Raw genomic sequence first — 16075 nt, forward strand, 5'->3', positions numbered from 1 at the left:
CCCTATAAATATAAAACAAAATAGTAGTCATTTGGTCTGAAAAACATCTTTCTCCTTAACCAGATGTTTATAGGATGTAATGTGATGTGTTCTTTGCTGAATCAAAGAACATAGACATGATTGTAGAAATAAGTTGTCTAAGATTATCTGAGTAGGAGAGGGAATCCCTGGTCTGAAATGTTGCCTGAGGGATCGTGAAGACAATGAAAAGCCTGGGCTGAGGATATACCTTCTTTGGTGCTCCTATGATTTACCTGTGTGTGCAGCATGTCCCAGAGTGAACCAGGGCTCGAACCACTCCCTAACATATAAAAACAAAACTAGAAACAGTGTAAAAGAGAAAATATAAAAACTCTATTTGGCTATTTTTCATCCCAGGTCCATGAGTCAGTAACCAGCTGTCTCTTTCAGCCCCTGCACATAGGCCACCACAAAGTTGACTTGACTTGAGCCACTGAAACCTCTTTACGTCCTTTCTCTTCCCTTCGGTGCCACCACCACGCTGGGCCAGGGGCCTCCCCTTATACCGGAACCATGCAGAAGGAGGAGCCTCTCCACATTCACCCTTCTGTCTAGCCCATTGTCTGCATGGCAGCCAGAATGACCTTTCCAAAATGAACGTCTGACAGGTCGGCCTCCCTCTGGTTAAAACCCTTCTGTGGCACCCGACTGTCTGCATGATGGCCACAGTCTTGAGTAGGGCTCCTGTCAGCTTGCTTGCAGCTTCCTCATGCTGGCCTGCCTGTCCTCCCTCACGCTGCTCCTTCCTGTCCGGGCAGTGCCTGGAACGCCTCCCCCACCCCAGAGTTAACTCCACCATCCTTAGATCGCCCTTGAGCCTTCCCTGCCCTCTCAGACCCAGAACTGTGCTGTCACGACACTGCGTGATGTGTGCCTCCTGCCTTCGTAGCACTCATGACAGCTAACAGTCCTACATTTGTATGTTTATTTGGTTAGCGTGTGTTGCCCTCACTGGGCCGTAAGCCCCACATCCATTTTTACTCATCATCATATTCCTGGTGACTGGCACAGGGGAGCTCATCAATCAGTATTTGTTGATGTTATTCTTTCTCATTTGCCCTCTTGACAAGCTAACCTGGCAAAGAAGATTGCATCAAGAATTCTACTTTAAGATTAGATAATATTGGTCCAAAATATTTCTATTTTGTATTTTCATTTGTAGACTTAATGTGCCCATGGTATTAATAAAATACTCTTTTAGTAGAATATTGTCTTTTGCCTTTAGAGTGGTCTTTTCATTTGTCTCATGTGGGATCTAAATCTCCAGAATTGCATAGCCTTCAAATCTTAGCAAATGATAAAATCTATTAGTATATATTTTGTTTCATGATATGCCTGTAATATTGCACACATAGATGGCTCTCAGTAGATGCTTATTGATTTATTATATACTACTTTAGTTTGAAAAGCATATAACCCAGTTTACAGTTTTTGATGGAAAGAAAAAAAAAATCATCCTTAATACTACAACTCAAATTTAGCCACTGTTCTGATTGTAGTATATTACCTGCTGGTCTTTTTATATGTATTTTAACATTGCCATAAGCACAAAGTACATAAAATTTAGCATCCTGGTTTTTTTCTTACTAAATAACCTTAATGTTGATTGATCATTATATTGTCTGTGTCTATGATGTATGAGCCTAATTCATTCAGTTCAACTCAATAAGCATCTGTGAAGAACTGGACTGTGCTAGGCACCATTCTGTACGCCTAATACTATTCAAAGAAAACGATACCACAGATTTGGTACTTTGACTATATAATAATAGAATACCATAGTTCCAAAGCTTTTGGTGACACATTTACTTCATAGATATATTAATTTTGTGACATTGCCTGTTTATTGTGGAGGAATATTGCAAGTCTTTTCTCCATGTTTAATAGCTTCTTTTTTCATGTAATCAGCAAGTTTATTAGGGCTTCCCATGTGCCAGGCACTATTCTGTGTCCTGGACCCTAGTGAAAGGAGACAGACAAGAATGGATGAATGAATGCAGTGATAAGTAGAAAAGATAAAAAGGAAGGTGAGCGGGACGGGATAATGGCATGGGGGGAGGGGCTGCTCTTTCACAATGTCATTTGAGCAAAGACCTAAATAGCGTGAGGAGTAGCTACACAGCTGTCAGGAGATTTCTGTCTGGCAGAGGGATCAGCAGGTGCAAAGGCCCAGAGATGAGAGTGCTTGGTGTTTTCAAGGAAAAGCAAGGAGCCTACGAGGGAAGGAGCGAACGGAGCTGAGGTCAGTGGGCTGGGGTGGGGCCCTGAGGAGACCTTGGAGGGTCTTCTAAGGTGTGATGAGACCTGGCTTTTCCTCTGAATGAGATATGGGTAGTCATGGAATCATGACATCTGAATCGTGTTTCAATAGGATTGTTTCATTCTGCACCTTTCTCTGTTCCTCCTGCAAGGGCCTTCGGTTTCCACCTTTGTTACCCTCTGGCTAGTCACTTTATACTAGAAACTGTAAGCTTTCTTTCAGATACATGCATGGTGTATTCATAAAGTGCTCATTCCTTATGTGTAAATGAGCAGGTAGATAATTAGCCATACCCTGTGGTGTCACAGAATCACATTTGTTAATCGCTGTTCCAAGATATTAGGCACATTCCACATATTTCAAAAACTCTACAACTGCATCCTCATTTTTTTTGCCCATTTGAAATATATTTTGCAGATTGCATAAAGTCATATCCTATTAAGGCTTAATTGGCAGCCTATAATTATAAAGCATGCTTCTTCAACCACTGATACTGTAGAGACCAGCTTTTTTTCTTTTTTTTTTTTTTTGGTGGAGGGGGGTGGGTAGGCAGTTAACCTAATTATAATCTTCCTTGAGTTGCTTTATGGTTAGATCTGTCACATGTCAAAGTTAGATTCCATTAGTAGGCTTAAAACATTTATTTCTGAAAGAACAAACTGTTACAGGTTGCTTAGGGTAATTGATTTCTTTTGTTTTCTGTTACAGGAGGAGACATCACAGCTTTCCCAGATTGGGAGGAAAAATATGGAATGTGTTTTACCGCTGACTGAACACAACCAAATGAACTGTACTGACAGTAGTTTGAAAACCAGCAGTTAGCAGTTTGTTCAGGCTCTAACATTGTCCAGCACTTTCCAGAGCAAACTCACTGTTTACAAGAACTCTCGGCCTTACGACGTTTATAACCTCAAGCTTTGTTTATTTAAAATATTCCCGCACGAGAAAAGTACCTGGCGCCCACTTTCCAAAATGGCCATGGATGAGTATTTGTGGATGGTCATTTTGGGTTTTATCATAGCTTTTATCTTGGCATTTTCCGTTGGTGCAAATGATGTTGCCAATTCATTTGGTACTGCTGTGGGCTCTGGCGTGGTGACCTTGAGGCAGGCATGCATTTTGGCTTCAATATTTGAAACCACCGGCTCAGTGTTATTGGGAGCCAAAGTAGGAGAGACCATTCGAAAAGGTATCATTGATGTGAACCTATACAACGAGACAGTAGAAACACTAATGGCTGGGGAAGTTAGTGCAATGGTTGGTAAGTAGCATTATTCTTTACGACAATAAGAAACGTTTCCGCTGGCCTACTTCCTTCCCTACAGTACTTCTGTCCTGTCCATAAATGTGATCTTTGCTTTAACTTCAGAAACTGGTGTGATGTTTCATATTTACTGCATCTTATTTTTGCTTTCTGCACTTTAATTTCTTTCTTTTTTTTTTTTTTTTTTTTTTTTAGTGTTCAAGTGTCAAGCAACCATTTTCTCAAATTCTTAGCAAACTTTGCTGTTAAAATAGTTTTGGCTAAGAATACTTTATTTATGAAGTCCAGACAAAGATTGTATAATAGCTGTCATTTTCAAGTGGTTTGAAAGATTTTAAAGAAATAACTTGTCTAAGTGAATGTGTTTGTAAGGTTTACTTGGGAAATAGCCTTGATATTTCCATAGATATTTCATCAGTTACGATGCACTGTTTTGAATACTTGGATGCTAAGAAACAGTTTTTACTAACTTTTGTGTTCTCGGTTTGTGTGCTTGAGTAGTTACCAGATGAATCTTAAGTGCCTGTGTTTCAAGAAATTCCAGTCTTCTACGTTATTTGTAATCCTTTTTGTGGCTTTTGTTTTGATTTTCTGATTTCTACCTCTGGAAGCTCCATTTGGGATGTTTGTTTTGTTTTCTGGCCAAAAGACCATTTGTGTGTCACCTGTTTACAGTATGACCTTATACTGGTGGTTTCCGGTTGTCTAGATGAAAGAAAAGTGTCAAGGGCAGTGAAGCATGTTAATAAGCAGATTGACCCAATCAAACAGTGTGATTTCTCCATTGGTCAAGGTGACCATCAACTTGAAGCACTGTGGGGTGCTTCCCTTCCTGCACTTGCTACAGCTGAGAACAAGATTCAGGCAGGAATATCTTAAGTGCAGCTGACAGGACTCTTTCTCTGCTTGCCTCTAGGTAGAGATGACGTCCCAGCAGACAGCTGATCTATACGGGTAATTTGGTTAGGGAGAAGAGGGTTAGAGAGGAATCCTACCACCTTCTGCTTTCAACAGGACATATCCTTTTGTAGGAAGAGTCCTGCAGTAGGAGGTAAGATGCTGGTGTACCAAGAATACAGCTACACTCCACAGGTCCCTAGTTCTGTACTGTCACTGGCATTTCTTAAGGGCCCAGAATGTGGGCATTATTTGCCAAATAGAAGATTATACACCATCTTTTTGTTACAGCAAGTTAGTTTGAGAAGTTGTTGGCATTTGATCCATATCCAATACAGATGTACTAAGGTATTGAATACTGTTAAGCACAGTATGCTGGTGATACGTGCCAAGGAGTTCCTATTTCTCAACATTTAAAGATGTAAGGTTCACAATTGCTTTATTTCCAGCAGCTGTTGTAATGATTGAATTTTACTTACCCTCACTGAACATCTATGTCTCATCATAGTCATATGTAAGTGGGATTTCCCTTAGAAAACTAACAGTTATTTATAAAAATCATCTTGGTCGTCGCGATAGGTATCTAAGACCTAATCATATCGAACTGAAGTTAAAATTTTTCCAGTCAGGATGCTACGGGTGAGAATTTTTTTTTTAGAGAGTGCCTGTGCCTCCCTGTCTACACCACCCCCCACGTGAGTGGAGGAGGGGCAGAGGGTGAGGGAAAGAGAATCTTTTTTTTTTTAATGTTTATTTATTTTTTGAGAGAGACAGAGACAGAATGCAAGTGGGTTAGGGGCAGAGAGAGACACACACACACAGAATCCGAAGCAGGCTCCAGGCTTTGAGCTGTCAGCACAGAGCCCGACTTGGGGCTCGAACTCACAAGCTGTGAGATCATGACCTGAGCTGAAGTTGGACGCTCAACCAACTGAGTCACCCAGGTGCCCCTAGGGAAAGAGAATCTTAAGCAGGCTCCATGCTCAGTGAGGAGCCCCATATGAGGAGCCCATACAGGGATCAGTCTTAACAACCGTGAGATCATGACCTCAGCTGAAATCAAGAGTCGGATGCTTAACCAACTGAGCCACCCAGGCGCCCCAAGAAATGTTGAAAGTAAGGGAGTAATAAAGAAAAGCACTGATCAAATTAAATCTTAACAGCAGTTTCTCCTTTCGTTGGATAGAACTTCTGAAGAATGGTCATGTATTAAAGAGATTGTTAGTGAGGCCACAGCGAGGCTCTGGGTTAGGCAGAAAGCCTTGTGAACCTCGAGCTTCATGTCACTGCTCACTTTTCATGTGAGCAGTATAACTTGTCCAGTTTCTCAGTTCTCTCACCCCTGGCCTTTGGCTCTTTACTGAAAGAATGAAGAATACTTACCTCAACTAGAATTTAGGTTAACCAAAGCAATTTGGGGTTTTGCTTGAATAACTTGATTTTGTTTGCTTTGGTTTCTTTCTTTTCTTTTTTTTTTTTTTTTTTGGTGTGTGGTTAGATGAATCTCAAAGCCTGTTTTTGTTAGGAATTTGTGTGAGTTACCTAGATTTTTAAAATTGGATTTCTTGCAAATGAGAGCTTTGTTAATACAATGGTATAATTATTATTGGCCAGAACCAAAGCTGATTCTGTTGTCCCCATCTTTCTCTTCTAAACTCAATATCCATTTCTTCTCTCTTTCTCTCCCCCATCCTTTTATTCTGTTCTTTTATTTTTTCCTTTTTTTCTTAAGAAACATTTCCCTAAGCCCTTGGGTCTCTGTGCTTTCTGATAGAGTTGTGGTAGCGTTGGGTTCATTGGGTGGAAGAAATTATTTGTGCCAGCCAAACTTTCTGAACAAGTTCCCTTTTGGGACGCTGAGCTCAGCCCTAAAGCAATAGTCCACTTAGTTTGAAAACCACCAATGGTTCCAAAAATCTGGGAATTCACAACTCCCCATCTTCTCATGGAAATACCCACAAAAGCATGAACAAGCCATCTCCTGGAACCACCCTAAGAAGTACCCTGTCCCCTTAATGCTCCCTAACCACTGAGCCTTCTCAGGAGCCTGGAGCCTCTTCGGGCTCATTCACACTGCTGGTCTGCTTCTGGGTGACCCTGCGCCTTTGAGCTGCCACTCTTCCGTCTTCCCGGGAATCTGTTGCCTCAGAGGTGCTCACCTTTCCCCCACTCTCCCTAGGTTTTGTCTTATACCCTTGTTTCATACTTAATCCTTTCCTCTTTATAAGATATCGTTATCTTAAGTTAAAATATCTTTTTTCCCACTGTTTTTCTTAACATTAAGAAGATTAATCCCATCAGCCTTCAGAAATTCCCGAGGGTTAGGAGGGCTGCCCCACTCTCACTTTGCCAGGCGTCCTGCAAATACCCACCTTCACCTTCCCCTCCTTTCTGCAGCCCTTTCCTTTGTGCCCACTGGCCCCCTTTCTCACCTCCTTCCCACCTTCCCCCCACCTCCATTGAAGGCAGCCCTGTCCTCCCGACCTTTCCTTACAAACCCTGCTGCTCCAAGACATACGTTATAAAGTCAGCCAGAGAGGGATAGCAGCTTTCAGTAAAGAAAACCTCATGGTCTGAAATTCATTTGGGTGAGTTTATACTATTAACATCATGAGATTATTTTAGTTTCATAAGAATAGAAATCATAAGTATGTTTTTCAAGTTACTGTTCTGTGCCATGTAACATGCTCCAAATTCTGGCTCTATTTTTAAAACAAACTAGTCAGTCATTCAGGAGCTCAGGGCTTAGATGTGGAGGCTTAAGGAATTGTCCACGGGGAGGCCTGGGTGCTGCCATGGAGGCTGGCCCCTCCTCCTCCCAACACACTCCAGGGACAGGGATAGACGTAGACAGGGTCACAGCCAATAATTTGGCTCACAGGTGGGCCTGCCCGGCACTCACGGAGCTGATGTCAGCATTGCCTCACAAATTAGGGCCTGCACAGCCATTAATGATCCTCTGTAACTCAGATATTTTTGAAGAAAATGCCAGGGATTTGCTTAAAAGTGCTGCTGCCAAGCAACAGATTTCCAGAATTAACATTTGGGATTAATAACGTGCCCTGCTTATCAGCCAAGCCCTTTGTTCCCTTACAGTCCTATATGAGCTTTTTGACAACTGTTTCTGAAAGTGATCTCGCCCAGCTGATGCTTTTAATATGCACTGCAGAATTTGATCTGCTTATGAAAATATCTGGAGTGAACTGTAGCCTAGAAAAACATTAAGCCTGGAAAAGGAGGTGAAATTGAGGTAAAAGGACACAAAGCCAAAACTAAGGATCCTCTTAACTTAATAAAGAATTAGAAGACTTGAGGGAGGTTGCATAGAAGATGCCTGGCATTCTGGGTAGGGGCTGAGAGCAGATGCCCACCTGTGGGTTAGATTTCATGGTGACTTCTCATATGAGAGGCACAACTACAAAAAACAATGTGGAATTACACAATCTCTTTTATTTTATTTTTATTTTTTTATTGAGGTGTAATTGACATGTAACACTATATTAATTTGAGGTGTACAATGTAATGATTTGTTGTTTGTATATTACAGTCTCTCTGACAAACAGGACATCGCTGGTATCTAGCCCTCCTCATTATGTGACGATAGGCATAACTACAGTGAAATCTTTTCCAGTATGCAGCCTTTCATGTTGCTCTGTGTTCTCTAGAGTCTGTAATTTCTTGCTTGGTCTTGGCCACCCTTCACATCAAAACAAGTTCATCGTCAGCACCTAAATGTGACAAAAGCAGTTAATAACTGACATCAAAAAACTTTAAATACTTTTAAAATATGTTTCCTTCAATAAATCATCATTATCCCTTCAGTGTTGAAGAATATTCCTTTCACTAAAGTTCAATGAGTGATTTTTGTTAGGACTTAAGCACTCTGTAAAGAAATAATCCATAAAAAAAAAAATCAACCCTAGGGAGGTGTTATGGAGAACAGTAATTTGGACTTCTTCCTTTTGTGGCTATTTGAGATGCCGTATTCTATGTCTGACTTTTTTTTTTTTTTTTTTAATCTTTCCACCTATAGGCTCAGCTGTTTGGCAGCTCATTGCATCCTTCCTGAGACTTCCAATCTCAGGAACTCATTGCATCGTTGGTTCTACTATAGGATTCTCACTTGTTGCAATTGGTACACAAGGTGTGCAGTGGATGGAGCTTGTCAAGATTGGTAATTGCCATTTTCTTTTACCTATCAGAAGGAAAGTTTACATTCTCTAGAGTAAGTTTTATTAAAAGTCACCATTATAATATATTTTCCCCTTTGGATGTTAGGGTTTAGAAGACCTATATGGGTAGTCCATTTACCAGTAAGATTTCTCCTCACAGAGATTGTGAACTTTTATGTGTTAGATGAATTATTTTAATTTTAATTTTAATTTTTTTAATATTTATTTGAGAAAGAGAGAGAGACCGAGCATGAGTGGGGGAGGGACAGAGAGAGAGGGAGACAGAATCTGAAGCAGGCTCCATCCAGGCTCTGAGCTGTCAGCACAGAGCCCGACACAGGGCTTGAACCCATGAACTGTGAGATCATGACCTGAGCTGAAGTCAGATGTTTCACTGGCTGAGCCACCCAGGTGCCCCTGTCTTAGATGAGTTTGAACTCTACTCTTTTCAGTGTCATCTGGCTTTGAAAATCAGTATCTATCTGTTGTTCCCAGACAGAAAAGAAATTTTTCTGACTGAAATCAGACTGTAGTCAGAAAAATACTAGGCCCTAGTAAAGAAAATACCTTCATTGTCCAAGAGGCAGAGTTCATGGTCATGGGGAACCCTGGGGTGAGCTCAGTGTTAGTTACCTCACTGCATTGGAGAGGTCTCCCAGTCTGCCCCCTGCTCAGGAAACACGGGAAACACTCTAGCGCTCCTCCTGGGTTGTAGGCTTCCCAGGAGGGACTGGTCTAACAGGTCTGACAGTCTGCTTCCTGGCTCTGGCTTTTAGCAAGAGGGAAATCCATTCAGCCCCATAAGTAAAAACCTGCCCTTTGTGAAAAACACTCTCCTACTTCATCTCCATCCTCTGGGTTACTCATCTGTATAAGAATCACAGTGGCGTCTGGAGCTCTAGGTCAAACAGACCCCTGACCTGCCAAGCAGGGAGGGACACAGCCGGGAGAATCACCTCAGATCCCAGGAGGCTTCTTCAACAGTGTATCTCAACTCTGGCTGCACCTTAGAATTACCTGGGAAAGCAATTTAATCAGTGCCAAGCCCCCTTTCCTAACCTTTTAAGTCAGAATTTGGGGAGTGGAACCAGAGCATAAGTAGGGTTTGAAAACTCCCCAGATATTTCCAGTGTGTAGCCAGAGTTGGGAACTACTGGTTTATAGTGTCAGGATGTCAGTACCAGGCTGAACTAGGAAAAGGAAACGGAAGGTGGTTCACCTTTTAAATAACCTTTACTGTTGGAGCAAGGATCAGGTCTCCATAGGGATGGAGAAGATGAGCAGACAGAAGGGGCTTAGTGGGAATCAAAGGAGTCTGTCTTTTCAGGCCAGAGCTCAGGGTCCCTTACCTGACTGTGCTGAAAATGTGCTCACTTACGTGGGACTCTGTCTGAGGACAGCTGCACATGTGCGAAGGTCAGCCGTGCCTGGAAAGTAGGTTTGTTAGGTTCTGAGTTAAGGTGAATAATTCTGGGAATATTTATTAATGTATGTACTATGTGTTAGTTATCATTATATCATATAAATAGGACTTGAGTTATATAGAATTTTAACATTCATTAAAAATGATTTTTTTTTAATTATTCAGTTGCTTCCTGGTTTATATCCCCACTGTTGTCTGGTTTCATGTCTGGCGTGCTGTTTATACTGATCAGAATTTTCATCTTAAAAAAGGTAAGTGAAGCTGTTATTTTTTTTTATTAAGTTTTAGAACTAATTTTGGTTGTATTCAATAGAAATTAGCAGTGAGGGGGTCAGAGGAATGATTATATTTTTACACTGTTAAGGCATAGCACCCTGCAGTTAGAATTAGACTTTATCTTTTTATTTTTTATTTTTATTTTTTTTAATTTTTTTTTTTGTTATTAACGTTTATTTATTTTTGAGACAGAGAGAGACAGAGCATGAACGGGAGAGGGTCAGAGAGAGAGGGAGACACAGAATCCGAAACAGGCTCCAGGCTCTGAGCTGTCAGCACGGAGCCCGATGCGGGGCTTGAACCCACAGACTGTGAGATCATGACCTGAGCCGAAGTCGGACACTCAACCGACTGAGCCACCCAGGCGCCCCTAGACTTTATCTTAAAGTAGGCAGAGGAGAGTACCCAGGGGCTCCCCCAGAAAGCAGCATTGTAAATAGTGTTTCTTGCCCTGTGGTTTAGTGTATTACTTGGCTCCCCCAAGCATTGTGCACAGAACCCAAACAGGCAAAGTAATTTCCTGAATGTTAAACAGAACAGAGTGTGATAGTGTTAAGATTTTGAAGTAGACTATCACTAAAAACATCTGGAGAATTTCTTTACCCAAATACGAGTGTTTTCTCTATTTTAATGGAGATGGCAAGCCTGAGACACTGACTTTTTCCTATCCCTGAGGAAAGGGTAAAAAGAAGGTAATATACCTATTTGGGGGGGTACATTTTATCAAAAATTAAAATGAGATTAAAATTAGAAATTACTGAGATCTGTATTCCATAAAAAGACAAAACAAAACTTGATTGTATTTTTTTATTTGACTGTCAAGAGCTTGTTGCAATATTTTATAAGCCATAAAGCATGCCTCTGATTGTTGTGTTGTGGTACGCATTGAGCCCATCAGGGACAGGCCTTCCTTCAAGTGTATCCTTGCTTGGAGATGCGTCTGGTTTTCCTTGGCTTTGTCTAGTAGTCTGTTGAAGGGCTCCTTCTCTTGGATCAGTACACAGCTCTACCATTCCTTCTCTTGGCCCCTCTCCATACTAGTATTTATTTACGTCTTGGAAGGTGCCACCCTCTCTTACCTGCTACACTTCAGTTTTTTTTTACTTCCTCTGCCTGGAACCCTTGCCTGGCAAATTCCTACTGCTCCTCAGCCTTGAGATGCCATTTCCTTGGAAGTCTTTTCATCTCCCACCCAATTCTGGCTGCTTTCCTCTCTCTCATGCTTCTGCAGTGCTCCGTGCTTTGTCATCATTGCACTGTTGTGCTGTGTGGTGTTTTACTTCTTGCTTAGCAGCCTATTTGCTGTCTCTGACTGTTAGGTCTGTGAGAGTAGAACCATGACTTACTTGCTTGCTTTCATGTTCTAGTGCCCAGCACTGGGCTTGGCACTTCAAGGACACTGATGGAACATTTAAGAGGGAATGATGAATGCTTAGGTGGCAGATGACAGATGGATGCATGGAAGGAAAGAAAGAGAGGGAAGGAGGGAGGAGAGAAGAGAGGTCTGAAGATAGTTGTCATCTGAGTTTTAAGAATAGGTTATTTGAAAAAACATAAGGTGATTCAATAAAATAAAATAAAATGTAAATTCAGGACTTAGACACTTTCAGGAGTCTTTAGTAACTCTTGGCCTGAGAAAACATTTTGGAAATGAGGGGCAGTGGGCATTTGAGCACCCGCACATTTTGTTTGTAGTTGAGCCTGGGTTCTTGTCACATGATACACAACAGGTGAGAAGACTACTGCCCCTCATCCCTGGCTCCTGCCCTGGCCCCTGGCATCATGTTCTCTGTGCTTGTCAACCCTGCTGGGCTGGCTGTAACTCTCATGTAATTGAATCACTTACTACCCCTGCTCTTACTGGTCCTTACTCTCACTACCATTCAACTCAAGCCTCTTGACAAGTGCTGATGGCTACTTGAGACATTCCAGAATAGGTTCTTAATGGGTTGTACTGTTCTGCAAACATACTTGATTTCCATACATGTTTGCATTTGACACTAGGAATCTTTCATCATCTCCATTTATCCTTACTCCTGGGGCTCAGAGCAGTTGTTAGATCTAATTTTCCTTTTATCATGGGTAGGTAGCAGATTTATATAAATGTACCAGTGTCTTACATGGTTATTAGAAAGGAGTCCTTTTTTGAATTAAGTGACATCTATGTGCCAGTGCTGTATTGACGAGTTCCCAGTCCGTATTTTTGCTTCAAAATCTTCTGTAGATCTGCTTAAAACCCTAAATTTTGAAGATTTTCTCAGATGTTATTTAGTGTAAAACATATGCAGTATCCCTTCTTGTTGAAGTATTAGATTTAGGGAATGTACCAGAAACCTAAAATTGTAAATACATTTTTTGTTAGATAAAGAACCCACAGTTCTTTTTAATTCTTAATAGTTGAAGGTTAAATACTATAACTTATGAAAGATCTTAAAAAGCCATAGCATACGGTAATATATTTGCTTTATATATTTTAATAGAGCTAAAATGTATTGTGCAATAGGGCGATGTAAAATCTAGTAGTAATGCAGTGGTGTTTAAGTAATTTGGCTTTCTTGGGGCATCATCCGAGGGTTGAGTCTTCAAATATTTGTTGAAAGTGAATTTTCAGGGCCAAACCTGAAACTAGCTGGCGTGGTGAGCACCACGGGGTTTGAAGTAGATGCTGAGCTCCGGGCTTCAGTCCCCAGGAACTGGCCTAACCTCACAGCTCTTCTCTGTTTCTAAATCTGACATCAGCTCATGTGATTTTAGTGCTTCAACGTGTCTGCTGGCCACAATAGTGCTCTTTGAAATAGTAATTGTGTAGGAGAGACAGCCCGAGCTGATGTGCAATAGATCACACGGCAGTGACATGGCCAGCCGTTTTGGCCACACCACAGTTTGGAAGACTTTCTCGTAACAGTGTTTTATATCATTTTGCCTCTGTTGGCTCCAGATGCTTCCTGAATCCTGACCTTCCACTTTATCTCATTATCATACAGGAGGACCCTGTTCCCAATGGCCTCCGGGCACTTCCAGTGTTCTATGCTGCTACAATAGCAATAAACGTATTTTCCATCATGTACACAGGAGCACCAGGTAAGAATTCCTCGGCAGTTTAAATCTGGCAGGCAAAGTGTATTAGCGTTAGACTTAACGGTATTGGTTTATTTGGTGCTGGCACTGTTGTTGGTTGATGGTAAAAAGCATCACTCATGCTCATGATGGAGTAGTAAAAAGAGGAGTAAATACACATCCTTGTTCTAAATACTCAAGAGGTATGTGAAGTACAGAGGCAAGAAACACACTTGCAAGTGAAAAAAAGAAATGTGAAATCCTCATTCTGCCTGTTTGCCCCTCTGTGTTACCTTAGCAGCCTTCTCGCGCTGAGTCTCAGAACAGGATCTAATGCCACGCACCTCCCCAGGCTGCGGGGGAGTTTGGGGAGGGGGATGGCACACACATGACACACGGGGAAAGCTCTGCCGTGGCCCATAGCATAAATATCCACCTCCCTGGAATTTGTCTGACCAATGAATCCAGTGAGTAGAAGCTACCCTTTTTTTTTTTTTTTTTTTTTTTTTTTTTTAAGGTACTGAAACCAATGTTGATTTTTCAGAATTACCCCTTCCCATTCTGATGGCTTTTGATCTTTTTACATGGGTTTAGGGTTATTTTTGGGGGGGAGGATGCTGGATTAAAAGTTTTCTTTTGCATTTTGGATGGCTAAAGAAAGTCATATGTGGTATTTCTATTTGCAAACATTTCAGTGTTGGTGAGCATTCTAATGAAATACTTCTGTACATGTTTCAATAGAGAGGATTCCTCCTGTTTCTCTTTGTGGTAGCCTCCTACAGCTAAATCCTCAGTATACCCATTATTGTGGGGATATCTGGAGTCAGCAGATATGTCAGTTTGTGTTGTGTTTCTTCTTGTTAATGACCTTTATGGTCATTATGGATTACATTATGGATTAAGATTCAGTTATTGGCTATATCTGACAAAAATCTCCCTCTTCCTGTTCAAAAGATAAAATTTTCCCTAAATGGCATATCATACAACAGCTGACAGGTGCCCTCTTCCAAAATGGGGGAGTATCCTTACTAATTTCTCAAACTAGGTTCCTCAAGGCCATTTTTTTCTCAGATTTTATTTTATTAGACATTTATAATATGTTTGTGTACTTCAGTACTGCAAATAAAAAATTTCTGAATGAATATTAACATTATAGAACCTTCTGCTTTGGCATCTCTGCAGCAAAGTGTTGATCTTCAGGGTTTCAATACTCATGATCAGGACTTCCAGACTTTGGGTGGTAGCCCAGGGGGTAGAGCATCACAGCTGCCTCAAGTTCTGTGAAAAGCACAAAGCTGAAGGTCATGGGGATGAGGAGAGCTGGAGAGATACAAAACCCTAGCCTCAGATACCAGCAGCCTGGTGGCCCTGGAGGTTTTATAAGTCATGGACTATGAAGTGTGTTTGTCATAGACTGTCTTCTCAATATCTAAAAAAATTGGAGGCAGGGAAAACACAGCTCCGTACCACAGAGTTAATCCCACCCCCAAGTCTGAATCTCCCAGAGCATTCACACAGGGCTGGGCAGGCCTTGGAGCACGAAGTTGGGAGAAAACTGTAGGAGAGCTATTCTTTGTGTAGCAACTTCGTGCTCCTCCTGAGTCTTGTTCTTAATTTTACATAAGCTCCTAGAGCTCAAGTTAGCTGAATAAAAAGCTAATAAGCAAGTGTCAATAGCTGTCTCTAAGCTTGGTGATTTAATGCGCAGAGCTAATGAAGGCTGGGGGTGCCTTTGTAGTACTCAGGCCTGAAAATGGGAACTGGTACAAATAAGGATGATTTATTGATTTACTTTTCTTTCTGCATTTTATTTTTTTCTACCCTACATTCTTCTTTTTTTTTTTTCTTTTTTTTTTTAATTTGAGAGAGAGAGCAAGCGAGAGGAGGGGAGGGGCAGAGAAAGACAGAGACACAGAATCCGAAGCAGGCTCCAGGCTCTGAGCTGTTAGCACAGAGCCCCAGAGCCTGACATGGGGCTCGAACTCACAAGCAGTGAGATCGTGACCTGAGCGGAAGTCAAACACCCAACCAACTGAGCCACCCAGGCGCCCCCTACCCTCTGTTCTTCTTGTTCCTGGTGGTTCTTCTGAATGTCAGAAGTCAACTGTGATTTTTATTAAAATTTGCCTTTTTCTGTAGTTGGCCTCATTTTTTCCATCTCTTTTTTTTCATTTCCTCATCTTTTGCTGCAGTTTTACTGCAGATTTGCAAATGGTATGGTAATTCTGGTATGGTACCATTCTGACTGGGATGGTAAATTATTCTAGAGAAAGTTAAACTATATGACAGATGAGGCACTAAAGATAATATCAATACTTCATAGAGAGGTTGTAAGAAATAAATAATGTAAATGCTAAGTTTTAGTGAGTTGAGTTTTACATGAATCCTTTTGGTCCTCTGAAGTCCTCCGGGAAACTGGTAATGCAGACAGGAAAGTGAAGCGTGGCAATGCTGAATTTCCAAGGGCATATAACTAGTCAGGTAGAGAATCCTAGTTCTGAGCCCCAGGCTCTGCGTGATGACAGTACACTGACCAACACATGACATGGCACAGGTTAGACACCTAGTATATAGTACCTGGTCCCTCATGTCACTGTTAATAACAGTCAGAATGCACCAACCTTAATATGTTCTTTCTCTTCTCTTCACTCTGTTTAAAAATGGCTTCTAGAGGTACCTGGGTGGCTCAGTTGGTTAAGCGTTTG

General features: G+C 41.4%; 1 protein-coding gene across 5 annotated transcripts in view; it reads left to right on the top strand.

The window, feature by feature from the left end:
- Positions 1-16075, top strand: part of SLC20A2 (solute carrier family 20 member 2) — a 109258-nt gene that overhangs the window by 56316 nt on the left and 36867 nt on the right. For all 5 annotated transcript variants that reach the window (XM_086703587.1, XM_086703586.1, XM_086703588.1 and 2 more), the window contains 4 exons: positions 2990-3542; positions 8476-8616; positions 10203-10288; positions 13298-13394. In XM_086703587.1, coding sequence (XP_086559713.1) covers positions 3254-3542; positions 8476-8616; positions 10203-10288; positions 13298-13394 — 613 coding nt within the window. In that variant the 5' untranslated portion in view covers positions 2990-3253. The remainder of the gene's footprint in view (positions 1-2989; positions 3543-8475; positions 8617-10202; positions 10289-13297; positions 13395-16075) is intronic.

This window comes from Puma concolor, chromosome B1, assembly GCF_028749965.1.
Source record: "Puma concolor isolate L17-30 chromosome B1, mPumCon1.1.hap2, whole genome shotgun sequence".
Taxonomy (NCBI): Eukaryota; Metazoa; Chordata; class Mammalia; order Carnivora; family Felidae; genus Puma; species Puma concolor.